The sequence below is a fragment of the Hylaeus anthracinus genome, unplaced genomic scaffold, assembly GCF_026225885.1.
Source record: "Hylaeus anthracinus isolate JK02 unplaced genomic scaffold, UHH_iyHylAnth1.0_haploid 11985, whole genome shotgun sequence".
Lineage (NCBI taxonomy): Eukaryota > Metazoa > Arthropoda > Insecta > Hymenoptera > Colletidae > Hylaeus > Hylaeus anthracinus.
The window spans coordinates 6,719,434-6,746,783 of NW_026534333.1; the positions used below are offsets into that span (position 1 = coordinate 6,719,434).

The 27,350-nt window shown below is 41.7% G+C and overlaps 2 protein-coding genes across 4 annotated transcripts in view; one reads left to right on the plus strand and one right to left on the minus strand.

The window, feature by feature from the left end:
- Positions 1-6,202, minus strand: part of LOC128886593 (uncharacterized) — a 42,104-nt gene extending 35,902 nt beyond the window's left edge. For all 3 annotated transcript variants that reach the window (XM_054141612.1, XM_054141610.1, XM_054141613.1), the window contains exon 1: positions 5,896-6,202. The gene's annotated coding sequence lies outside the window, so the exon portion shown is untranslated. The remainder of the gene's footprint in view (positions 1-5,895) is intronic.
- A 2,080-nt stretch (positions 6,203-8,282) lies between these two features.
- LOC128886605 (globin-1-like) lies at positions 8,283-26,735 on the plus strand. The gene is made up of 4 exons (XM_054141644.1): positions 8,283-8,745; positions 12,802-13,669; positions 23,170-23,401; positions 24,527-26,735. Exons 2-4 carry the CDS (start codon positions 13,509-13,511, stop codon positions 24,695-24,697), a joined length of 564 nt encoding a protein of 187 aa, XP_053997619.1. The 5' UTR covers positions 8,283-8,745; positions 12,802-13,508; the 3' UTR covers positions 24,698-26,735.
- The last annotated feature ends 615 nt before the right edge of the window (positions 26,736-27,350 follow it).

Here is a 27,350-nt window from a genome sequence, read left to right on the forward strand (position 1 = left end):
GGGAGCTGTACTCTTTCTATTTCAGAGCTGAGGCTTCTGCTTCGATCTTTCCCATGGACGAGGATCCCAGAGCGAGGGATCTTTTAGATCGCTCAGCACGGAGTCGATTGATAGATCGAACGTTAGGTTCACCTTGTTCTTCGTGGTTCTATTTTACGAGTGCGATAGAGGTGTCAAAGTTTTAAGAATTTTCTCGATGCACAACGAGACATTTATCTATTTATTTTTCTATTTAGAACGATAGACCGAACGTCTACTGCTCGGACGTCAGCTTCGATAGGCCCAACGTTCACTTTCCGTTTCTTGCACTTTAACGCAGGTCCCCGAATTGAAGACTTCTCGTCAGAAAACATCAGGTCTTCTATTCAGACACTGTACAGTACTCGCTCTACGTGTGTCGTCGCGCGAGTCCCAACGCACGCGGTTCCCTCCAAAGGCACCTTTTCAAATCGGGCATTCCGCCGAGGAACACATTCGCACAGAAACATTCAAAGGAACGAGCAGTTCTCCGCGAGAAAGTCAATTCACGCCGCGTTCCCTTTGCTTGTTTACTCGGAATTAAGACCTCGCACTCCACTGGCGCCGCTGTGGCGACGTACGTACGTGAAATACACCGCGAGTCTTATATACGATAATACGAGAACTGAGTTACCTATGATAGACGAATAGAATTTTCGAAATTTCCAAGTTCACCAGGCCTCTTTTTCTTGGGTACCATCGATGCAAACGAACCCCACGTGATCGACGTGTTTCCAGGAAACCGATCCTCCTCTTGACGCGTGCGATTAGGTAGGCGGCGGAGGAGGAGGGCTTTCGCTGATTCGTTCACCTGTTACTTCGAGTTTCGCTTTCGATCACTACCTCGACGATCGTTTCGACGTATTTCGGTCATGTTTCTGGCCGTGCCGGTTGGCTCGAAATGGAATTGGAACCACCTCGTGGTGAGATGCTTTTTCACGGCTTTCACCGACGCGTGCAGAGGAGCCAGCTCGTTCGAGCAGCGACGTAGCACTTGGCGTGGTGCCTCAGGTGAGACGCCAGGTGGGTACCGGGAACGACGTGAACCTCTCTCTTCTCCTTGCCTGGTCGCCCCACCTGAGAGCTACGGGCAAGGTTTAACGGAGAACAAGAGGATTCCTGATTCCCTCGTGCCGGCTGCGAAGGTCGAGGCGCCTCTGCAGGGTTCGACGATCTTCACGGGAGCGTGCCGCGTACCTGCGTCTTCAGATCTCTGCCTTATCGATCCTCTGCGACGCGATCTTTGCGATCGAGCTGATCCAGCCGATCTCTTGGATACATTTATCAATTTTTTTACATTTAATGTGTTTTGAAATACTCGAGGCTTAAAATTGTTCAGGTTTCAGGCAAAGTAAGAATGCTCTGTTTGCGTAGGTGTCTTGTAGGGTTCATATTCCTTCGTGGATTTTTCGTAACGATCTCTACTGCCTGGACTTAACAAAAAATTAACGTTCCTTGTCAACGTTATTCTTGTTATGGTTGATAAGCGACGAAGTGACTTTTCGATAAAAACGAGAAGTAATCCCGAAGTCTGATGTTTCGAAGAACATGTTTCACTGCGTACGCGCGACATTAATAAAATGAGACACAGGATGATGCAATATCGATGTTCATAAATTTCGCATATGAAACAACAGGGTGAGTAGACACACAGAGTGAGTACCTATCACCACGAAATAATTTTGAGAAATTAATAAATTTTATTTTTAAATATTAGTTGAAAATAAATAAGAAATAACGTGATTGAAAGACCTAAATTTATAGCAAGACACGGACTCTATTTTCGAGATACCTACTTTATCGATCACGCTTGAAGCATATTCATAGTACATGGCATTAAGAAATGTTTCTTATATAATAATAACCGTATATTGATGTTCGCGGGTAATAATAATCCGTGATACTAGATATGTTTTAAAAACTCGAACTTGCTTTCAAAGCAGAAATTCCTAAGTGGGCGAAATATGGCAACACGCCGAACATAGTTACGTTTATTTTGTTCTCCCTTCGCATAAACGCCGAAACTCTCAAAGGGGATGCTTCAACGAAATTTTCTTTTCGTCTCCGTTCGAGGGAAAGGTTTGTCTGCAAGGTAAAAGCATGCTTACTTCCAGCCGAGCAGTCAACCCGGCGTTTCTGTAACACACAGACGGCACCGACACGTTGCACCCGAAAGAAGATCCCCACGAATATATTCGCTAAATATATCTACTAAATATCAAGGATGTACTTGCTTGTAAAGCGTTATCTCCGTGATCCCGAATTTCATGAATTTACAACGTACGATGAAACGGAGAACCTATGCGCGATGTGTGCGAAAAGAAATATTTCATACATCGATTTAACGAAATTTAACAAAAATTCAACGTGAAAGTTTCAACGTCTTTTGCCATACCCAAGAAATTTGCGTCGTTTGCAACAGCTGCTTTGGTCGCAGCTAGAATTCGTAATCGGAAGGTCCTCGTTTCTGGTCCCGTATTGGGCTTTCGAATTTGGGCTCCCGTTAGTTCTATTTTTCTTTCGAACTACTTTTTCCCCTTGTCTTACGCCGATCTTCTCGAAAGTGTACCGAAAGGGTTAATACTTTTCCATCTATTTTAATATCTACTTTTTTCTAGACCAGAACGAACTATTTTTTAAGCCAGAGGAAGGTAAATTTTTCCGAAAGAGACACTCGCGCCAGTTTCGCGACGCACAGCTCGATTATTGATTATTCAGGGGCCTTAATTAAATAGATTACGCTTTGCTCGGCTCTACCAGGACAGTATCCTACATGTGTACAAGATGACTGCTAGGCAACGCGACGATATTCCGCTGTAGCGGCCTAACAATGATTGACCACGACGAGCATAAAGGCGTTATATCGAGCAATTGTAATTGTGCGGGCTGGCTATTGGATGATGCAACGGTGCTTATGTCGAGGCAATCGAACGATGGCTGGGAAACGATCCAGGGGTTCCTCGTGGCGACTACCTCCCGATAGTCAAGCTCTGAGCACTCTAAGGCTACGAGTACGCTCCAAGTGTCGTAGTTAATGGCAAGCACGTCGACGTATAGATCTAGACAATGTCCTCCTCGAGTTGTCCGAAAGTGGTGGTTCCAAAAGCCACCGAAACGCGAACGGTCGTGGTTGCGGCAGTAGTTGCTCTGTTTTATAAATAAAAGTGATATAGCAATATTATTTCCAATGTATGCAATTTACACGATTTATTCTTTTCTTTCAGTTAGATTCGTTATTTTCTACCAGCAAATGTTCGCGGACGTATGAATCGTCTCGAAGATCAGACGGTCTCACGAGCATATAAGACTACCGATCCGAAATCGGCACAAATGCCCTTAGGTTCCGTGGCCCGAAGCTATTATATCGTCTGGCATTTTCTCACGAGATACTCCGCTCTAATTATATGTCTAGGTCGCTCCTGTAACCTACAGTTTCATTGCTAAATACGAGCGTTCCGTTGGGGTCCAGGAAAAGAGCCTAATCTTTGTGTCTTGGCCGATAATTAGGTCTTCAGACTGCTGTTTCCTGTCGTGTTTTTAGAGGAGTCTCGTGCGTACACGGGTTTTAGTTACATCCAGAAGAGAACGCATCTTCGAGATCTTCAATTTTGACCAGCCAACGCAGCAGGTATGCTGTTAGGTGGTTTGGTATTTTTAGTAATAAAACGCGGTCTATTCCCGACATCGATTAATTTATTTCTTTGCACCGAATGCTTTTATTGCACAGACTCTAAACCTTCGTACATTATAAATAAGAAAAGCGTAATAAATTTCATTTTAATTATTCGGTGTACCTTGTTGCTCGTATTTGCGGTTCACTCGAGCTGAATAAACCTAAGCAGCGATAATGGGGTGCTGGGGATTCCGTCACTCGAATCCGACATATAAATTGTCACCCGAAAGGGGATATTACCGTACAACGGTAGAAGTGCTAGCTCGCTCGTAGCGTGGGGATTAAACGCAAGTAAAGCGTTAGTATTTGAAATGGTCCCTACGTGGATTACCAACGCTAAAATCTACTATTAAAACGTTGCCGTTAGATTGCTCGCATCGCTGCCCCGCTGGTCCGGTTTCATAGACCTGGCATTACATCACGTTGCACTTTGTTGCCTTTAATTCAATTTCATTGTGTCCCATTTCATTCGGCCACCAACTTGCTCGATACTGCTAGAAAAATATAACACATTACCAATGGTACACTCGAGTTGGTCAGACTGGCCCTCGATGGAAAAAACGTCGGTGACACGTGTCATAAACCAGACAAGGGAAACGTAGACAGAAGTGTATCGCAACGATATATTATATTAGAAGCATGCAAAGCTCCATAGTATTTTAGGACATTCTAGTTGTTGCTAAAATTGCTAGAATAACTCTTGGACTTTCCGAATGAAACCAGAGTCGAAGAAGGAAACCATTTATTAGAACCAAGTGTGTATTGGAGCCTAGGTTCAGCATTGTGATAAAATATTGAAGACAGAATACGGGAGCAATAGTGGTTCAGAAACGCAACGGGTCCCGAGTTCGAAATTGGGCTGAAGACAGGAAAAAGGAGGAGTCGTGCACTTCACCATCGAATTATGTACACGGCAAATTCAAAGGGATCGTGCGGCAACCATCGAAAACCATCTTGTATCGGGAAATAAAACGAGAGACGAAGAAACGGTACGAGGGTTAACGACAGCCAAGACAGAGAAGAAGATACAAAATGTATCGCGCAACCGTCATAATTAAAGGTGTAGGTCGAGAGTAAGCAGCTCGATCAAGTGGAAAACATGGAAAAAAGAAGCGATACGAGGGGAGATACAATCGCGAAATCGACAAACTCGAATACTCGATACGAACGGGAGGAGGTAGAAACTGCGATACGAATTAAATTGAATGCCTGTAACGCTGCAAGTGGAAGAAATTGAAAGGTGACACCAGGAATCGTTCGAGTTAACAAGGATGGAAATCTCAATCTTGGAAATTCGAGATATTACGAACAAGTAAGAACGTGTAATGGTTGTTCAGATTTCCAACGTGCGTTGGATGAAAATTGCTCTCTGCGGTTACGTTTCTCTAGCTGCTCTGAAATTATATTCTAATGTACTAACTTTTTAAAAAATCGGGTCTTCTAGGTCGAAAAACGCTCCTCGTCGTCGTCGGATAAGGGAGAATTTTAAATACCTTCCTAAAATAATGTAGGGGTCTAAAGTAAAAATAAGGCATCCTCGGATCCACAGTCGACCGCTTTACCTATGCGACCAATCCGTATCCCACGATTCGTGTTATCGTTTCACTCCTTATTCTCGGGTATGAGGGGAGGGCGCGATACTAGAATAGGCTACACCTCGGCAAAATGAAACTACCTATACAATTTACTCGAAAATTTCGACAAGATGCTGTTACTTTTAACCATTATTAAATAACGTTGATAGGAAGTGAATCAAATTGTTGTTGCTATCATCTTAATGGCACTATATTGGATATTGAAATGCGTGCTCAATTTAGTTGGCCAATAATAGATAGATTGGTTTCATGTTCGAAATGTCTAGATTGAATAGTAATTGCGGCGCGCCTAGGTTTGCTAGATGAGATTATATTGGCATAACTATTATTCCAGCAACCCACATTGAACCGTACGATACATTTACCAGTAAATTCGCAATTAGGCTACTGACTAGCATTCCTACGTGTGACCATATATTTCACCTCGCTTATGTTAATAATTAACGTTTCCGATAATGAATGTATTGTCATCGTGTCGATCCCAAGAGCACGTAGAAAAGTGATAACAATTAATCAAGAGAAATGAAGAACGAGCGGAATTTGTACCTAACAATACGTAGAATTGCACGAAGAAAAGTAAAATGCTCGAATGCTATTGTTGTTGCTTACCTGGCTGGAAAGATAGACGTTCTCATTCACGTTGACTCGTCGATGTTCTTGCTATTTCACAGTCTTCGAGATTCACAATTTCACTGTTTGCACAACAAATTTTGTTCGATTTACCAGATTGACTCGTCTCGTCGACGAAATAAATTTTGTTCGCTTAATCAGTCGAAACGATAACTGTCGTACGAGAAAACCAATCTGTGTTTATCACGCACTTGGCTGCTCCCCGAAACCACTGGCACGCACAGCAATAAACCCGTGGAAATCGATTTATCGAAAGAGATGAGGAACCGTATCTTGCCAAAGGGACCCGTCGCGTCAAACTGACTGGGGAAACGGATTGGAGGAACGAGACTTCGCCTTCCGGCTTTCAGTTGAATTAACACAAAGCCACGTGATTGGTAGATCGCTCCTAGGTAAGGATGTGTCGACCTTTCGAAAGAACCCTCGCCCCAGCTCGTCGCGAAGAACGTAAACACAGCCATTCAGCTTTATTATTATTCCCGTATTAACTGTACCGTATCCGTGTTTACGTAGTACGTCTCCGAAGACCACTGTTATTATTCGTTGTAATCCATAATCACTGTTGTCAGAGCAAGCTTTGTCGACTCCGCATCGCGTGAATTATATTCTCTGTTTCAGGAAAGGAAGCGTTATGGGAATATTCGCTATAACCCATTCTCGTGGAATTACAGCGATAACAGATAAAAAGTTGAGCCACCATTCGGTGGATTAGGATTTCAATTTCAGGAAACTATCGAAATGTAAATAGTAGAAGGGACGAATCCATTCCACTCAGGTGGGGAAGAATTGTTTCCTATAACCGGGGACCATTGAATTCGACCCCCTTCTCGAGACCCAAACTTCTTCGCGAGCAAACAAGCGACGGAATATTTGAGAAAGGAAACAATCCAGTATATTGTGTTACACATACAAAGCAGAGAGGTATCCGATGTTACAACGTTGGCGCGTGACGAGCATGGGGACAAGAGAAACACGTTTCCCTGCAATAAATGCGTATCCTCAAAGAAACGAGGGGTGACGGTATCGTTCAGCGCGCTTTCCCTTTCAGGCTGAAGCACAAGGATTTTCTTTCTATCAAATAAACTGAACTGCTTCGAAGAGCTGCCCCGTTTCATGGTGCATGCCTCGCAAACACGCGAGAGAAAACTCTGACCTTCCGGAGACCACTTAGAGGCGGCAGGTCCCTCCAGACTTTCTTTCCCCCTCGACACTTGCTGCTGTTGACTTATTATCAATTTGTACGGGTGAAAGTGGTATTAGCGAGACAAGGAAAAATTGGATCGTAGATCTAATGGAATTGTATCGTGGATGGAAGAGGCCGGTAAAGGTGGAGAACTTATTTCAGTTTAAGGGTTGACGGATAAACGTTTGGCACGGAGGCTCGATTTCACGCGCAGCTATACTTGAAACTCGACAGGTGTACTGTCGTTTTCGAATTTGGTCATGGCAGAGGAGTCCGTATCCACGTGAAATCAGAACGCAGATGATATCAGGCAAACCGATCAATGTTTGCGCTTGCAAGGGAGACAGGTGTCATTTACGTCGTGCCGAGTTAAACTCTAACCTTTTCATCCTGTACGTGTCAGTAGAGACAACGGTTTGCTAGAAACTAATTTAAACAATTCAAACGATACCGGACAAGTAACTATGCGGAACGTTACGTTTCCATGGATGCTAGAAATTACTCGTGTTCGCACTTGCATTACACGTAGGCGATTGCTATACAGCTCATCATACAAAAAAAGTTTTATAGTTGTGTAAGGTATTAGAGACATTTTATAGGTATGTAAAATATTTCATTTCGATTCGTTACGTTGATAAAATATAAATAAAGTTTATTGGAGTTATCGATATCGCTCGCAACCACCTAAACGCGGCATTTAAATTTAAATATTTCCGAAACATGGTCCAAACAACAAAATTCCCAAACGCGAACCTTTAGAACCCGAAGAACGCCATCGCCGTCAGCGTGCACCCTTTCATTGAAAAAAGCCTTGTCCATCCTCGCAATCGAGCAGCACGCAGACCTAACCCACGCTCATCGGAAGATAAACCTCCGGATCATCCCACCCATTGTATCTCGCATTGGCGCCACGTTAGCCGGTTTGAAAAACCGATGACAACCCTCGACAGGCGCCCTTACACGTCCACCCCGCGTCCTCGTCGTCGGCGCACCTCGCGGCGGACAAGAGAAGGCCTCGGCTCGTTCGGGGAAAGAAAATGCAAAATGCTCGATTAATTGGTCGCAGGTTGTATCGAGGCACGTTGATGGCGGGTTAGAAGGGGAGGCCGAAAAGATAAGGGGGTGATCGTGGCTGCGCATGTGCATGCTCGTCCTGAGCACTTGTTACTGGTGCCTCAGTCTCGGCTTGTCTGGGCTGAAAGCCACACGGGCCGCGCCGCAAACTACCCTCGCGAACGATCCAGAGCCCCGGGAGACGTTCTAAAGATAGAAAACAGGAACCGTGCCAGTGGATCGTCGTCCGAAAATCCTGGTTACGGTCCACGGGAACCGTTTGTCACGCGGATGAACGCCCTCTGCGACGGGAATTGTGCGCACACGCGAGGGACTAACGTTAAAACACGCGGAAGAGCGACGTCGAGCATCGGATGAGGATATGTGCGCGCCAACGGTGTCCTCGACTCGCATCCTTGGCCCGAGATGAGGAAAAGGGAACACGGTGCACCAGCAGCTTTTCGCTAACGAGTAACAGAGGGCCGCGAGGCCAGCCAAAGCGTGGACGAAGTTTGTAAATCGTGCGAATCGATTCGGCCGACTCGATTCGAATACGCGACGCGAGCCGTGAGAAGTCGCGTTTTATGTATCAGGTGATTCTTCGAGCTTTCTCTAAAAATTTTTTTCGCCCCGACCGGAAAGGGATCGGTGGACAATCTTTTGTAAATTTGCGAGGAATAGAGATCGATGCAGACTCGAATACGAGGACTCGTTTTTTTGAACGACCAACGAGAGGAACGTTTGACCATCGATGCATTACGAATGATTTTTAGGAATTACGTACATGCGATATCGCATTCCTGGCTTTAGTTGAAAATTTTAATGGTTTCTAGGGTGAAAACCTCTTCGAAGGAATTTTGTGTAAAACGCTTTTTCTGTGGAACATCAGTGTTTCTTTGAAGAGGTGTTTTTACCTCTAGAAATGTTATTTAGCGCCGTGAAAAATATCAAAAGCATGGTCACGTACACTTATTGTTAGTATTGTTGAAATCAGATTTTTGGTGTGTATCGATTAACGGTTTTTCGGAGACATTTCTCATCGGTTTCTTGCAACCTTTTCGTTTTAATTATTTGCAAGGTTTGACGTTTCACTCTTCCCTTGATTTATTTACAGTTTTTGTTACCCGGTCTCTTTTGTTTTCGGCGAAACGTCACCCAACAGGAAACAACGTTCGTTTGTATATTTTCCAATTTTAAAGTCGCCTTGTGTTTAATTCTCTTTGTATGCGTTTGTACCGTTTCTCATCCTATTCTTTCTACGTGCTCATTTCTCTGAACATTAAAGTAGCTCGCGAATATGAACATCGCACGATTCGCGCATCGACTCATTCCCTTGGGAATGATTAGAAATTTTTTTATTTTAGATACGATTGAATTCTTCCTGTAGTTGTTGAAAATTTATTTCCTGGACGACGTTTTCTCGAGAAAGAAATTTCGCTCGTTTAATTTAACCATTCCTTGCGATATTCCTTTTCAATTGCCACCTCGTGATTTATCTCCAATGACGTATCCCTTTAAGGATCTCGTATTTAAATGATCAAAGAATTCGTGTCAATCCTATCAAGGTGAAAGCAACGTAATTCTTTTATACCTTAATATTTTAATATTTCTCCGCTTTATTTATTTTCCGCGTTGAAGAACAGTGTGTTGCGATAAACGTAAATGCCAGCAGCATTTTTTCCTATAACCTTAACAGAACTGAATATAATTTAGTTATTATCGCGTCGAAGAAATGCTAAAGCGTAGTACCTCGTTAAAATAAACAGTATTGAAAACATGGGTAACTCTTACGATAAAAAAATACAACTTTAATGTATGTTGCCACGTTTCAGAGTGATTGCGCTACGCATAAAAACGTATATTCTTTTTAAACCACGGCACGACTGGTAAGAGGGCGCGATTGCGTATATTTTCGTAATCGTTATAAATACTTTCTTGAATTTAAATTTACGTTTGTTACTCAGCAATGTATACCGCATAGCACACTCCATGAACGTTATAGTCTTTTGTCCTATTTTTAAACAGGAAATGGTTCCCTTGGAAACAATCCCATTAAGTTCACGAACAATAAGGAAAATAATCATCGATTTAGCCACCGATGTAACACAGTTGTTCTCGTGTCGATCGATCCATTCGATTCTTCCCAATTCGTCCGAAATAATTATTGATCCTTGTTCACCAGCGTTGTGCTTGCATCGGTGTTTATCGTCGACGTTCTTTTATGGGTTTTGTACACATTCTTGCTTACGTAATCGAAGTCGTGGACGTTGCGATATAAACAAGGACGTTCATCTAAAGTGCTGTATGCAATGGGATGTGATCTTATTCAAATCGAGTGCCTTGGTTTTTTTTTGTTTTTTTTTTTAGAAGAAGAAGAAATGGAACCATCAGACTAAATATTCCATCGAGAAGAATCGTACGATAGGTATCAGAATTGATGACTTAATCGATGTACAGGACACCTAATTTTCTCTTTTATTTTTGAGAAATAACATTTATCAGAGATGATTCGAGTGGCTTCGAAGTTCGAATAAAGGCAGAGATTGAATAAAATGACGTTTAACTCGTATTACATAAGTTAGCACAGTTTATTTTTAGATAAAGAGATTTATCTGTAAATAGCAGCGATATCTGATGTTTTATAGTAAGTAGCGTGTAATATATTCCTTTGTTATAATCTTATTTAACCAGAGCTCGAGTGACTGCCTCCATTTAATCGCTTTGGGATGATATTTCTCTGTCCTTTGTAAGTAGATATAAATGTTCCTAGGAAATCGATATTTCCACCACTTTAGAAAAAGATGGCAGACTTATTCGTTATCTTAAGTCTGTTTTCTCTTTCAATCTTGTATGCAGATGAAACGAAACAGTGAAGTTCCACCCTCAACTCGTTTTATGCAACTAATTATACTAAGAACTTCAAATGCATTGTATTTAATATAATAAACGTAATGCCATGGCATTCAAATTAACAAATTCGATGTTCGCATTCACAGATTTATTTTAAGATGAAACGTAATTGAGAAATTTGTTTCCGAGGATGCCAAGAGAATGAGTGAAACTCCATTCCTTCTTTGCTGTTCGTATTATTCTATAATAGCCTGTTAATTACCATAATTCAATTCGCACAGCGTGCAGGGTATCAAAAGGGAATCGAGGACTTAAAAGTGGCTAGCTAATAAATTGAAAATAATAATTCTGTCGGAGTTAGGAGCGATCATGGTCTTGTTAATGCAAATGTTCCCTTCACTTGTCTTAACCGCATGCAGTTTGTAACCAAATTATTATCTTGCAGCATTTCCCCATTTTCATATCTACAAAGGGTGGTCGGTCCAAGTATTCTTCTTCCATATCCAGACACGAGCTTCATATCTTCGTAGAGGGGATTGCATGCCCTCTCAAAAATTCCTGGCTTTGTTCCCAGCCACTTGACACGCATTCGCAACCCATCAAAGCAAGAAACTATTTCTTCTTATGGCATTGCAAAATTAAAATTCGATAATAATTGTTAATTGAATGGATGGAAGTTTTTCCTTTTCTTTTTTTTTTTTTTTAAATAAATGATCAAAATTTGAATAATTCTAATTAAAAAGAATAAACTTTGTTTAGCGCCATTGCAATTCTATATTTAGTGAAAATTAAAGAGCAACGTTTATTCGATAACATTGTATAGATATAAGAGGCCACATTCGTGATTGGTAGAGAAATATGTATCATAGCGTTTCGTTCCAAATCCGTTAGAGGACCCTTCAGGGATCACGTCCCCTTCCAATGAAATCCTGCCTTCGATATCAGTTGCCAGGAGAGCAAAGTTGATCTAAACAATAGCAAACATATAAAATCGTAGAAAAGAACGCATTAAAAATATCCACAAGTAGGTGAGAACAATGTCGAGCAACTTTTGGAATACGCCATCACTATTCTAGGGAAAGAATGTCCGTGACTTTTATTTACTGCAATTTTCTTAGTCTCCTGAGTGGTATGCATGAAACGCAAAGTTTTGCGACAATAACTCTTCAGGGAAACATTTCCGAACGTACGTCTACACAAACTTTTCCACGTTTCCTATCAAATCCCACGCAGACGTCATTTCATTCGAAGACACCCCTTGTAATATTTTAACATTATTTTCATTTCTACCGAGGAAAGAAATCACTGGCGCTATCAAAAAGGAATATCACTTTCATCCGACCCGATTTTCAAGTATTATATATGAGATCTCGAAGTCAATCTAAGATTAGCATTCGTGGCAGTAGAATAATATATTTTTGCATTAACTGAATGATATTATTCCAACAAGTTTTGTTAATTATCAAATGAAATTACCAGAATCAATAGATAAAAATGTACAGGTAACGCGATCGTTTTGAGGAAGATGATCGACGGCTCGTAACGCTGTAGAAAAGCGAATATGAAAAGGGTAATAAATCAACAAAGGGAGACGGTCCTCTGTTTCTCGCGAACGCGCGGGTCTGTTTTGATAAAGCATTCTTTCGAGTGCATTCTTTGTTTTCTCTTCTCTCGATCAACGAACCGAAATCGTTCGATAGCTCGAATCACCTATCACCGTTGTCCGCCGTTCCTCTTCCCTTCGAGGATCCATCTACCGAAAAGTTGTTCTAACCAAGGTTGCTTTTCGTTTGTTTCAGCGGAGAACTTCAACGGAACCTCGTCATCGGCGGAGCGTGAAGAACTTCAAAAGGGTTCGCTAACGATGGAATCAGCGAGGTCCCCAAAGTGAATCGTTTCTTTGAAGGACGCGGATGAGCATGGATATCAGTGAAATTCGAACCCACCAGCGAGACCAAACGTTGTCGAACGACCTACGATGAGGAACTGTTGAGGGTGCTCGGAGCTTAAAGGACGAGTGAACGCGAGTCTCACGTGTAAACCTGGACACTCGACAACCACAGACGCGCGCAGAACAACCGAACGTCCCGTATCCTCGAAACGATCGTAGAATGGTAATCGCGAACGCCATTGATCGGTGATGAACGTTTAGAGACTCCGTTGTCGATGGTGTTATCCCTGGCAGGCTCGCGACGAGGAAGGAAATATTTGAAAAAAACGTTGAGTGAAACGGGTTTAAACGGCAGTGATTCCGTGAGTTCGTCGAGAGGCAGAGCCCTCCCTTCCTGGAGGCCCCTTAATTAAAAGTGTTCGGCCGTTTTTCGATCCGATTGGTTCCTGTTAGGTGTCGTTGATGCGCGTCAAAGATTAACGAGGCTCGATTGGGGAGCCCAGGCTCGGGTTTGGTCCGGAAAGCATAGTAATTGTTCGATTCCACGAGGAATCGTTGCGAGTGTGTTAGTGCTTCTTTATTTCCACGGAGGGAAGAAACCGATTGCCTCCGAACATGGGCTGCGAACTTGGCAAATTGGCGACTGTGAAGACGCCACCGCAAACTGCCACGGATCCACGACTTCCGCTCACGGCGAAACAGAAATTTACGGTTATGGCCAGCTGGAAAGCCGTGTCCAGAGCGCTGGAGCCAACCGGCGTCTACATGTTCATAAGGTTTGTAGGGTCGATATAAGATTCGAAGGACAAAACTCGTAGGTGGTTTACGACTAGCGTCGATTCGACGGTGAAACTTTTAACTGAACTGGTTCGGTGCAATATTCAAATTGTTTAATCGTCTGGAAAGTCCGCGTCGATTTTTGCTGTTACAGATTTGAACACGTATACATCCCTTAAAAGGTGAAACGGTTGTGTTTTGGAATTTTCTTAAAAATCGCAACGAACTTTTTGGACAACCTGATATTATTACATCAGGTGTCCCTGCGTATCGAGTTCGCGTGTAAGTATAGGGTGGATATTTCGGATGTTTAATAAAGTGTGTAAGCCAGAGAGAGAAGGTTTGCAATTTTGATTTCGTAAGTACTCGAAGCATTCTCGCTATTATGTAGCAGTTAGATTGATATCGAAACTCCATGGAATGTATCCAGTTTGATAACGGTAAAGCCACCCGGTGATTCTTAGAATTTCGTTGGCAAATACGGAGGGGATTTGTTTAACGAGACAATTCGCAGATTACGTCAATGTTCCCAAAGAGATACGCGATATTATACGAGATCCGCTGTCGTATTCAGCATATCCGAGACAATCGGTATCCCAAGGGCTGGTCTTATCTTCCCTTTTACCCTATAACGATATCCGCGGTGGTACACAATATCGTTAAAAGTAAATGGAAGTAGATTTTGCGAATTAATGTTCCCTGGAGGGTTATGCAAACGACGATACGGTTATATCAATAGAACTTTATTGCCACCTTTCTCAGACCTTCCGAAACGGTGAAAATGGCTTGTAACACGACATTGAGATCTAAATTTCGTTGAATAACGTAACACCAGAATAACCTGTTAATTGCGTGACAAATTAAATGTATATAAAACAAAACCGAAGTTGTTGAAAGTTTGCTCTATTATAAGAGAGGGCTGGTACAACCCCGGTTGCAAAAAATTGTTCTTACTTAATTTCAAAATATTCGTCTTCTTAAAGGGACACGAGAAAAAGATTCAGCCCTCACTGGATAATAAAATGATCGATCAATTTCACGGTACCGGAGTCCCTGATGATAATTAACTCGGACGATCAGCTCCCTCGTCCGTTTCATTTTTTGCCCGTCGACAGATACTAGATTCAATCCCCAATTTTTTTGTCTGTCAAATACACGCGGTGCCTCTTTATCTGTCGGCTTCTCTTTGTTCATGGAGAAACAATAGATTTCTAGATATCGGCGTGTAATATCCGAGCCAATTGACTGTGTAAAGTCCGTTTTAGAGGTCGTAAGGAAGATGACCGTTCGAAGACTTGAGCAGATACGTTTTCGTAATTGGAAAGGTTCGGTGGAATACGAAATATACTCGAAAACTAATTCATTTATGAAACGAGAAATTGTTGAAACTAGTTCTCTTTGATGTACGTACAACTATGCTCGGCGAACCATTGCACGAACTCTCGATAATAACTCTCGAACTTTTAACTCTTCGAATGCCCGTCGAGTAGTCTCTTCAGGTTCTTCGGTATAAAATTTTAAAACGAAGTTTCTGAAAAAAGAGGCCTTGTGCGATACGAAATTGTGTTAGGTGTTTCAAAGAAGTATGTGTACATGGCAACCGCGCTCCCATATATTCGACTATAAGAGTAAAATCAATAATCTAGCTAAGGGTTAGACCCCAAATCTGTATTATAACACGTTATCTAATATTAGATTTTACCTATACTCGACGCTCGACGATCTTCTCGTGTAATCAATTTGGTGCCTAGGACGGAACTTGTTGGCATCGGTGAAGCGACGATTAGGGTCTTCAATCTGTTTCATAAAGAAATTATAATTTTAAGTCCTTTGTACTTTTCTTCGCATTTTTAACTCGCACGTGTTTAAAAATAGGCTAATATTTGGACGCGACATTCAAATCGCAAACATTCTGTTCGCAACTCTATGTATAGGACGCGTCTGACATATGATAGATGATTTCACTTGAAGGAACTACAACGCGGGCGCACACAATTGGTCCTTCTCCGCCAATTCTCCTACATAATTACAATGTCCTGAACCTCTGTCGTGCACGAACGAGTATTTGATTGCGTATCTTCAGCGAAACGTATGACGTTTATCGATTGTAACGTCAAGCGGTGCCATCCGATCACAGAGTACTATTATTCCTCGAGATTAGCTCGACGACTTGACTCGGAATAATTATAATATCTTATCGTTGCAGTTTGAATTACATTCTATCTACGAAGAGAGTTCACTGGGAAAGCATTTCGTTGGATAGCAGTTGTACAATTTCACCTACATGTTTTTCAAGATTCGCGTGCTTCAAAAATGTACAACCAAAGAAACCGTTTAAAATGTAAATCCAAGTCGCCCGAAGGTTAGCTGGTATCATAGGGATGAGGCGCTAGATAGCCGTGGTCACCTTGCTCCAATTTGGCCGAAAAGTGTCGGTGAATCGAATACACCGACGGTCACCCTCTCCGAACCGAAAACTTTGAAAATTAACCAAACCACGTTTTCCGTCCGTATTATCTTAGAAACAACTACATCCCCGAACAAGCAAGACGCGTTTTGATCTCCAAACAATTCAGTCGTCCGCTCGAGTCTCTTGCAAACTTAACAGATACAATTTTGAAAGTTTAACGAGTCGGTTGCGTTTCCACGCTGCAATGCAATTTTCCAATTCAAGGAAATTGCGCTGCAGAATTGGACAAACCGAATGCGCACTCGCGTCTAGTTCAGATTTCATTCTATTCTCGGGCCTCTATTATTCTCCGCTAGTTCGTCTCGTAACCCTCGTCTCCTCGCACGCGTCGACGTCCCTCTCCATTTATTTTTTATCTTTATCTATATGCTTGTTACTGAATAATGGGATTCCTGATATCGATGTACTCTGAACGTAACTAGAGCGTGCGGGATACGTCTACAAAGGGGTACCCTGAAATAATTTATCGCGGTCAGAAAACCGGCGAGATTCGTTCCCCTCTTCGGATAATCAACGAGCGCGCAGAAATACTGATAAATATAAAACGAACGCGGAGAAAGAGAGATTACGTTCCTGTTCGAGGATGTAACGTTCAATATCTCGCCAGATCTTTCACCTCGAGTAAGAAATCCACTGGAACCGTTCGTTCCGCACCCATCGAAATTCCCTGTTCGAATAAGGTGCGAGGGAGAAATTAACTTACTTTAAAATCAGGTCAGAATAAACGAGGATCGGAATCACACTCGACTCAAGGACGATTTCGCGCCGAGACCTCGAGGAATTGCTCTCGAAGGAAATATCTCTCCCACCCGAAGGAAAAAGTCTCAAGAACGTGCGAACTCGCAGTATCGGCCCACAACCCTACAACTCTACCTCTTTCTTTTACTAAAAATATACAACAATATTCGCGGTAGTGTTTGTAAACAAAGTAAAATTAGAATTGGTAATATCGAAACATCAAGACAAATTGTGAATTGATCTAGAGATACGCGTGGTCAAGCGAGGCCCCAGAAGTCCTTTCAGACACGCCGTAACAGCTCGAAAATGCTGCGCAGAGGTAGCGGTATCGTTTAGCAACTCGCAACTCGTTTATCGGGGTCTGTAATTAAATTTTTCAGTCACGGTGGAATTTCCTCCTCTGCCAGCTATCGACGTATCGGTTCTAGGTCTATGATGGCACGAAGAAAGTATTCCCAAACGATAGACATTTGATACCTAAATGCTGCACAGTCACTTTTTCCGTTGTTAACAAACGTCCGCGATGTTAAAGTTCTACGTGAAACTCGCGTAGTCGTTGTTTTTCCTTTACCCTCCGCCTGCTGGCGAACAATGGACTTCCTCGTATTGGCATTTTCAGACCATTCACGTGACCAAGCGCAGAAATAGTACACTCATGGTTGTTTGAGAACGCATCGACGCGAAAATGAGTCTATCATGTTTCTTTGATTTTCCTCTTTCACCTGTTATATTTTTCGATTTCGACGCACCCCGCGTTTCTTTCAATCTCGTTCCATCCTCCCACTATCCATTACAAATCCTTTTCATTGTTTCGCTTGCCATCCTCCTTTATCTTCGTGAACGTCGAATGTACTTAATCGAACGCTTCGCGAACGTCCCGTACGCTTCACCAAGGTCCAAGAAAAAATTATACATAATCGGACGTAAATTAAAAATTGCTTTAGAAGGCGATTACAGGTTTCACTAAATTTTCGTCGGAACAAACCTCGAAGAATATTTCGTAGTATTTTTACACGATTAAGTTCATCGCGTGTTTCGATTGCTTGACCTGACACCATTAGATTCTATTCATATAGGACTTCCAATGAAGAACGCGTTACTGAAACGACATCAATAGCGTTTGGAGATACTGCAGCGACCTCGATTTAAACGCCTTTCTTCTTAGTTTATAAACTGCATCCTTTCTGGTACTTAAAATACAACAGTCCTTACTATACGAACGCCTAAATTAATTAATATAGACGCCTGGCCAAAAGAATACCCGACCTCGGGCTCCATATTTTCTGAAATAAAAATAAAAATCGTATGTAATAATCGTACACGTATTTCAGATTAAATTTAATAGAATAAGGGTCTCTCATTCTTCCATCAAGAAATTGGACATATTTCATACCATTTAAAACAGCACCATCCCTTGGAGAACCGTTTACGATGTACGCGTGCGCGAGATTGGTTCGAGGTACGCGAAAGACACATACGTGGGAGCTTTGGGGTTCGCAGTGGGGAAACCCGTATTAAATGCGCGATAAAGTAATTATAAATGGAGACCACGATCCTTCGCCACTCAACCTCACAGCGGAGATGTCACAAACGAGTGCACTCAAACGATTCTGTTCATGTACTCGAATCGCTTTAAATTCGGCTATGGAAAAATTCTTATCGAGCTGACTTTTCGTCGCGAGTAGTATACGGAAAGCACCTGGGTTCTACGTTTGCTGTTTTCATTAAGAAAAAACTTTGCCAAGTGTCCGATTACTTGGCTACCCTAAAGGAAGAAACTGACGGAAATCCGCTATATTAACTTGTACCCTCCAGAAAACTTTGCTATATCAAGAGCAAACAAAGACAAGTAGGGAAGAAGCAAATTGAGCTGCGAAAGGCCAGGTCAAAGAAAAAGGAACGAAACGATGTTACGTTGATGATGTAAAGGAAAGGAAATCTGAAGAAAAGAATACTTTCGTACAGCCTCGGCGACAAAAATTAAAAATGACAAATTAACTCTGACGGGTTACAAAGTATCGTGTATTTTTAATCTTTGCGTATTATTTGGAAGAAATGCGGAATTAGTTAGGAACACCACAGGAGCGTTGAGCAATCGCCGCGTTAACTGATAGAGCCATAGACGATTCGAGTTAAATTCTACTCAAGTACAGCTTGAAACTAGGTACCATAAGTCTCTGGAGAACAACTGTGCGTAACAACAAAGACCTGTTCGCTCCTTAGGATACCGCACGTATATCCTTGTTCCACAAAAACAGCGAAGTCTCCTCGTTTCTCTTCAAGGTAGCTGCGTCAGCTCCTCGTTTCTTTATGAGACAGTATAATCAGCTCCTCTTTCCAAAGGTAGCTTGACCCCTCTCGGTGACGGTCTCTATACGTCATATGGTCTCCCGTTTTCCCCGTGTGGGTAATTATGAATATAAATAAATGTCCAACCCCTGTTTTCCTTGTTTGACCAGCGGGAGCAAACAGAGCTGTTCAAACAAAATTATATTTCGACGTTTCGACCGTGTGTGTACGGCCCTCCTCGCGAACACGACCGTACGAAGTATAAATAACCAAAAATTAGATCAAATAAGGGTGTAATTAATTTAGCAAACGTTTCCATACTTAATTTGGTAAATATTCCATAAGAGTAATGCATAGTTGGTAGACCTTTGTTCTTCTACCCTACGTATATATTAATACTGCGACGCGTTCGTCTGTGTTAATTGGAGTTAAACGAAATACATTTCGAAAGAGAAACGTTGTTTTGTTTCTTCGGTACTCGCAACGCTACCGCTACTCGTAATCGTTAATCATAGTCAACTGTACGATGTAAGCTCTAGACAAGGCGTGTAATTACTGCGAAGACGAATGGAACAACGTTGATAGGATTATGTTACGTTAAATTACTAAAATGTACGTCCTACCTGTTCGACGCTGTTACCGTTGGCTCACCAATATTGAATTTTCGGAATACGTGAAGCTTTGCCCGTGTAAATGGAACAAGTCGCGTTCCCCGTCGCTGAGAGGCTAATCAACTCCTGAGGTAGCGTAATCAGCCACTCATTCCCTACCGTGGTAACTTAATCAGCTCCTCATTTCTTTCCGGGACAACTGAATCAGCTCCTGAGATAGCTTAATCAGCTCTTCATTCCTTGCTCTGATAACATGGCCAAGCTGCTCATTCCTTGCTAAAGTACCTTAATCAGCCCCTTACGCAACCTAATCAACCCCTCATACCGCTGCAAGACGCTTTAATTAGCTCTCGAAGCGACTCGAACGACGTCTACATACCTGTAGCGACAGCTTCGTCGAGTAGAGTACTCGAATAGAAAATATTACGACGTCGGCATAGGTAACGTTTATTCTGACTTTTATACGATTCGAATACGCGGAAAAATCGTTCGAAAATTGTACCCTTTTCATGTTTTCTAATCCGATCTATAAATCTCGGGGACCATTTGGAAGCATTCTTATCCACAGCGACGTCATCGCGCTCGTCTGCATTCGCAGCGCGCATCGCTTCGTCCTCTCGCAATCGAAGAGCCGTTTGACAAGTATTTGCGTCCAACAATCGGTGGTAATGTATTCAAATACGGAAAGGCGATCAGCCAACCGCTTCAGAGCAACTTAATCAAGTTCGATTTGGTCATAGTTGACGTTGTCGTCCGAGATGCGAGTGGATCGGACGCGCTTAGTTCAGCTAGAACCACCGGAATCAATAAACGGCTGTACGTGCGTGTTATGTTCGGGATACTGGTCAGCTCCATCCTGACGGCTCCTCGTTTATAGATATTTTTTTCATCGTTACGTATAACCCCCATTCACGCGAGTTTCAAATAAACTTTACCGAATCGAAAGCCCGTTATTACGAAAGGAAAACGAAACAGACAGGGATATCGGCGTATTTGTGGATGACGGTGTTTACACGAATAGCAATTACGCGATAAAGTTACAATCGTTGCCCGCGCGTTTGAAAACTCAACTAAAAGCGCAAACGATTGTAATTTCGTGGAGTTTTATTTTTACTTTAAATTGTACACCTCGGAGTCGAACGGTTGTTTTTTATTTCTGGAAGACTTATAGATGTTACGGAGATTTTTTTTTTTTTTTTTTTTACGATACGCAATGATGAACGACACGCCGTTTGAACGATAACTGTAAATTGTTGGGGGGTTGTTGCACAACCAACCGTGTGACGCGACCGTGTGGCACGGCAATATGGCGCAGCGCTAAAATCTAGCGCACTTCACGATTGATGAACGACAGATTGAAATGTGTACGATCGTTCGGCGACCAGTTGAAAAAAATCCCCTGCACGATTTCTGGTTCGAAACAGATGTTGGCGTGTATACATTCGGAAAATTCGTAACTAACGAAACGTTTATTCGCCACAAACAAGATTTTATTGTTTAACTGAAAGCGAATTTCTTAGTTTTAATTTGTATGCTCGAACGATAGGACGTTGAAGTTTTAGAAAGGGTCAGATACGTTTCGCTGGTTCTCTTTCTTCGGTGGCTGGCAGAGAAAGTGGAGCATGTACTGCTTTTAAAGAGAATAGATCGTATCCAACAACTGGAGTGTCAGCAGACGTAAAAAGAGGAGCTCTTTTGACTTGTAACGTTATGATAAGATTATAGGAAAGAAATGTAGCATTTCGGTCGACGTCGATATTATATCGATCGTGGGTATATCGTGTCGAGGCTAGATCATATTGAGCGGAATTTAATGTCATCTGTGAAAATGATTCAACTATCGTACGCAAAACTAGCTGTCCTGTACAAAAATAACTTCTATTCTCATGTTCTTCTAGTAAAATGTAAATGCTTGGCTGAATATATTGATCCGGATTGGTATAAGGAACTATTTTTAAATGACTATTATTACTTCCTTCTAAGATTAGCCGCCGCTAACGATAAATATCATTTTTTCGAATCAACGAGATCCGAGTGTTCGAGAAAACGGTTTCAGATATTTTTCATCGAACGATTATGCGTGATGCACGATGCGAATGCATAGAAATGTGCGCAATGTAGTATGTAAAAAAAAAAAAATTAGAAAAACGAGAGAAGAGAGAAGAGGAAGAGAATAAAAGAAAAGGGCTTTCTAAAGTAAGACAAGTGGGCCTTGTCAGGGGGTGGCCGAGTTATCTGGAGTGTCCAGGAAAGACGAAGGACAATTGAAGGCCCGTGAGTTCTAAGTACTCCAAGGATACCTACTGCGGAGAGGTCCAAGAGTTTTTAGAATCCTGGATCGATTTCCTGCCTCTACTCGGTCCTTTTCCCCTTCCCGGTGAATATTTTAACAAATAAAGGCCATCGTAGTTCCATCATAACGTGATCCAGTCTTGGACTTGAGCGCTAAAACTTGTGCGACCATATTACCAAAGTTAACGTGGAATATCTTGTAACACACTATTCTACCTTAATCACGCCACAAGTGACAGGTCAGCTCATTTTCTATTTGATACGTTGAATGCTAAATATATGGGTGACATGGCGATCAACGTGTTAAATTAAATAAAGCCAACATTATAATTTTAGCGTGGTACTACACCGCATGGATTGAGCCCGAACTCTTGGGAGTCTCTGAAAGGTTCCTCTGCGTAGCCAGAACTTTGAATCCATACCACAGTCCTTAACTACAGCCACAAGTTTGAACTCTCTGACTAGGTATTTGCATATCAGCCTCGACAGACGTTCGCAATGGTGTTATAGTTTATGCGAATATCTAAAATGCATTACAGTAAGACCATAACGATGTTCTCGTGTAGTCTTACGTAGAGTTTCGTATTTCGAAGGTTTTCATGTATCGAAAGATCCGTAATTCGATTGTTTTTGTTTAACGAACCTCCCGGAGTTAGACGATTTCGTAGACGATGACATCCTATTGGGCCACACGCATCCGTTCATCCTTTCCATATTTAATCGCGAACGGCAAGTTGCAAATGTTTATGGAATGAAGTGGAATACGAATGATAACGGGACACGATACCTGTTTGACACAATCGCAGATGATGAATGGTAGGATTGCTCATTAAATGGCATGTGCCTGTAGCGTGATCGCATTGCCTGATAATCGTTGATAACACAGCCAAGTATAACGTACCAGCTTTCGTACCGCTACGAGACGACAAATATTTCATCTGTGATAAATTACATAAGTACTGTCCAGTGCTCCATATTCTCGAGCCTCATTCATTCATGAAACGTGTTCGTTAATGAAATAACTCTTCTATAATTGAAGATGGATTATCGTTTGTTAATTTGCGTCTTAATTCGCGTATGCGTTTTCGTGTATTCGCAGGTTGTTCGAGGAAAATGCGGAATTGTTAAATATGTTCGAGCAATTTCGCGAACTCAAGACGAAAGAGCAACAATCTAATAGCATGGAGCTGGCACAACACGCGGAAAAAGTTATGTCTGCCCTCAACGAAGGTATCAAAGGCCTCGACGACATGGACGTCTTCTTGACCTGCCTTCATCAAGTCGGTGCCAGCCACACGAAAATTCCTGGCTTCAATCCGCAATATTTTTGGGTAAGTTACATGCGATATATCGTTAGCAAATGTACTAAGAATATTAAGAAAATTAGTTTCAGTATATTCGAGTAAAATGTCGTTTCGTGACACGGAGGTAAGGTGAAAAGGGTTGTTTAACCCTTTATTTAGTGAATTTCTCAAAATTTATATAATCTTATAAAGTTTGACAAGGTTCCAAAAAAAAAAAAAAAGAACTTCGTAGAAGTGGACTTGAAAGTCACAATAGGTTTGAAAGCGTTCAAAGTAATACCACGAGGAAACAGTCGGAACTTATAAGTCTCGCCGGTAAATAAAAGGTTAAGAACAGAAGCATGGCAACGTCACATCGTTTTCCGGTAATATGCTTTCGCAACGTTTAAATATTAACTGAATTATTAAAAAATATTGCTCGTTCCTTATCCAACGATGCCGTAACAGCTTCCATTAGTCTTTAAAAGGCAGACACAGCGAAAGCCTATTTAACTAAAGTGTTCTAAAACGTTCTCAAACGCTCCCTAGTTTTACTTCTAGTTTATCAAACATAACTCCATCAACAGACGTCTGCTTTGATCAAGGAAAGAAACTACTCTACTTTACGAACAATATAAATACGTACAGCCCATAAATTTTTACTGAAAATCACGGATAGAAACCTTCAAACCTCGAAGGTACATCTCCGATCATAAATTTCGCTTGCCATCCTACGAAACGGCAAACGTAATCGACTACTACGAACGAAAAAATCCAAGTAATTAATAGAGCATTTTTTTCGAAACGTTCTCTCAGAATTGAACGTTCCGCATAAAATTCACTCGCCTCCCTGCAATTCCTGGTGAACGATTTTCCTAGTACAAAAGATTCTTTGATTTTCTTCCATCGATTGTTCCGCGCTTTAAACGTCCTCTTCATGATTCCATCGCCGCACCTCACCCTCGCGATGTCCCAACAGGCGGTTTCGGAAATCGCCAGAGGGTACGAGAACACATTTCACAGTTGCTGAAAATAGGCGATGCTTTTACCTCGCGGAGACAAAGTTTGAAAAGATTTAGTGGGTCGCGAAAGTATTCGACCGTCAGGAACTGCGATAACTTTGATCGTTTTGCATTTCGCGTGTTATACGTAATACACGAATTTTATTTTCAGAAAATTGAAAAGCCATTCCTAGACGCCGTGGAGAGAACCCTGGAAGATCGGTACTCAGAGAACGTGGAGAACATTTACAAGCTGACGATAAAGTTCATCATCGAAACTCTGATCGAAGGCTTCAACAAGGCCCAAAACGACAAAGCACAGACCGACACGGCTAAATCCTAGTCGTCTCGGTCGCGAAGAACCGAAGGAACCTTAATGTCCGAAGGGGAAGTCTCCTGATCGCTTTCTGTCCCTCGGGACTTGATTTTCGTACGGGAAGCGAGCAATCCCAAAAAGAGAACGAATAGACCACTCGATCGCACAATCGTTCGTTTATTCCGAAATATCTCCATTTCTTCAGATCTGTTGTAATCTGCGTGATCGAACGTTCAAGCAGAATCGAGCCAGTGGGAACCGTGTAAACGCATTAACGTCGAATAACGTTCTTTTTTACGGAAGCACAAGTGGTGCTTTGCGGATGGTTAGATTTCAAATTATTTTCCATCGAGCGGGTCTCGGTTATGGGAAATAATATACGTGGGAAAAATAACTATGATTATCGTATTGCACACTTGGTCGTTTCGTCCCGCAAAACAAATGACGAAACGAATCGTGGATTCTATTGACGGTCAAAGAAGAATAAATAACGCGGCATCGTTTCGGATTATTGACTTCCTGTTCATCGGTCGGCTTCTTTGTACGATTCAACTTAATTTCGCTTGTTTGTATTTGTCGATAAACGATGGGATCGTTGAGATGAAATTTGAACGACGTAAATATGGTACACAAAAGAAATTGGGTGACCAGATACAAAGCAGGACTCAACGTTTTCTCATTGATTCGTTAATTTTTGAATTCGTGTTCCCGACACGTGACACTCGGAATTAAATTCCACGAGATTCGATACCATAGTCATCGATGCTTACCAAACATTCAGCGTTTTCTAACATGTATAGTAAGAAATCAGAAATTTTAGAGAAAAAGGAGTTTCCGAAACGTCATTACGTAGAATAAAATACTTTGGCACGCGAAAGTATCACGAGAAGGCGATGAGAATTTTATGAATTAATTAACGTAATTATGAATTAACGTATGCTGTTCGTAATTCTAAAGAGCATGTTTTCAGCTTCAAAGTGACTATAAACGCAAGTTATTCTCTCGACGTGCCGCGTAAATATCAAAGGCGAGATGGGGATGCGTCGGTCACATTCGTTGAATTTTCCATTTTACCGTGCAACATTTTCTCAGGGGTGCAAATACACACGTGTGAGGAGTTCGAAATAAAAAGTATCAGCGGCCGTGGTATCGAATCTCGGTCGATTTAACGTGGAATGAGTCGAACACGCGGTTAATTCGAATACATTTTAAGCGAATTCGCGTGCACTTCTGGCTTTCAGCGTGCGCTCGATAATTGGTATCAGAATTACCTCGAACCAATCGAAGTTGACTGGTGTTTTTATTCATGAGAGCCTTGGGTTACGTAAGTCGCGTATGTAGCACAGCTTTCTATAGTTCACGATAAAATATGTTCCCTGCCCATTGCTCTGAGAATCTCGTAATGGGAAACAGAATTTAAAAGAATTTAGAATCATTATTGGAAAGCTTCATCGAAATTCGAAGTAAAGTCGTTGAATTAAAAATGCTGTTTATAGTTCGTTACGAGTCATTTTCTTTTATCCGAAATTCAGAAACGAAATTAAACAAGTTACGAAATTTTTCACTCGCCACACACGCACACGGGGTAGCGAAGATTAAAGAGGGTTAGGCGTTTCCTCTGCGACGTTCGGGGACTACCTATACGTTTTTCTATATGACAATTACGACTCGAGTTTCACTGTATCTGCCATGTCCATGCATCTGCCGTTAATTCGTGTGTCACGAAGCGTTTCAAAGTCACCTCGTTACAAGGGAGCAATATTGGAAAGTGTCAGAACGGCTAACAAAGAAATCGATAACCTGTATTCTCACAAAGTACAGAATCCATTAGGCAGCTTATAAGCGTGACAAAATGCAATGGCACGTGTGCGAAAAAGATTATTAATAAGTGTTACATTGATTTCTCGGCGACTGTGATGTTCATTTGAACTTCTCCCTCGTGGTTTGGTTTTGTGTCCGTTCAACCGAAAAGAAAATATCAATTCAACAGATTTTGCCGCGGTGAGGAAATACATTACAGTCAGAAATGGACCAATTCGTATTTCGGGAATAAAGTTAGATGCTACAGCTAAGCAGTCCGAGAGCTTTTATTCGATTTGCGTTGATTGAAATAAATTAATGTACTATAGGTGTAGTATGTACTTGTGATTGTTTCGACCAGGGATTCGCGAGCTACGGGCACGTTGTATCGCGTAAATAAACCTGAAAAGTCCGCCTACCATCGTGAAAAGTATTTATTGATTCGAAGCCTGTACAGTCGAGAACAATAACGCCATAAAAGCAACGGTTTGCGAAACCCTGGTTAAGAGTATCCATTACTGAAATTAAATGTGTTAGGTTAATACGTGTCTTAAGTGCATCCTTCTATATTGTTTTGTATATCGAATGCCCTTTTGCAAAATAATCCAATATTGCAACGCTATCGCATTCCACTATTTGCAATCTGCCAAACCATCTTGTAATGTTTGTATTCGTAAGCTTTTAAATCCCCGTCAAAAATACGTATACAAATATCGAATGCCTACAGGTATAAAATAACTTTTATAATGAAAGACATTGAGGTGAACGAACAAATTTCAATCATCAGTTCAATCGTCTACGTGAAAATAGATTTATTTTGAAGTCCATGCAAACTTTACCGGTCATTAATAATAGATAACGATTTACTAACGTAACAGTT

Excerpts from the sequence above, each read along its gene's own strand:
- LOC128886605 (XM_054141644.1), top strand. The coding sequence starts at position 13,509 with ATGGGCTGCGAACTTGGCAAATTGGCGACTGTGAAGACGCCACCGCAA. Across the intron at positions 13,670-23,169 it reads GGCGTCTACATGTTCATAAG|GTTGTTCGAGGAAAATGCGG; the intron begins GTTTGTAGGGTC and ends GTGTATTCGCAG. Across the intron at positions 23,402-24,526 it reads TCAATCCGCAATATTTTTGG|AAAATTGAAAAGCCATTCCT; the intron begins GTAAGTTACATG and ends TTTTATTTTCAG.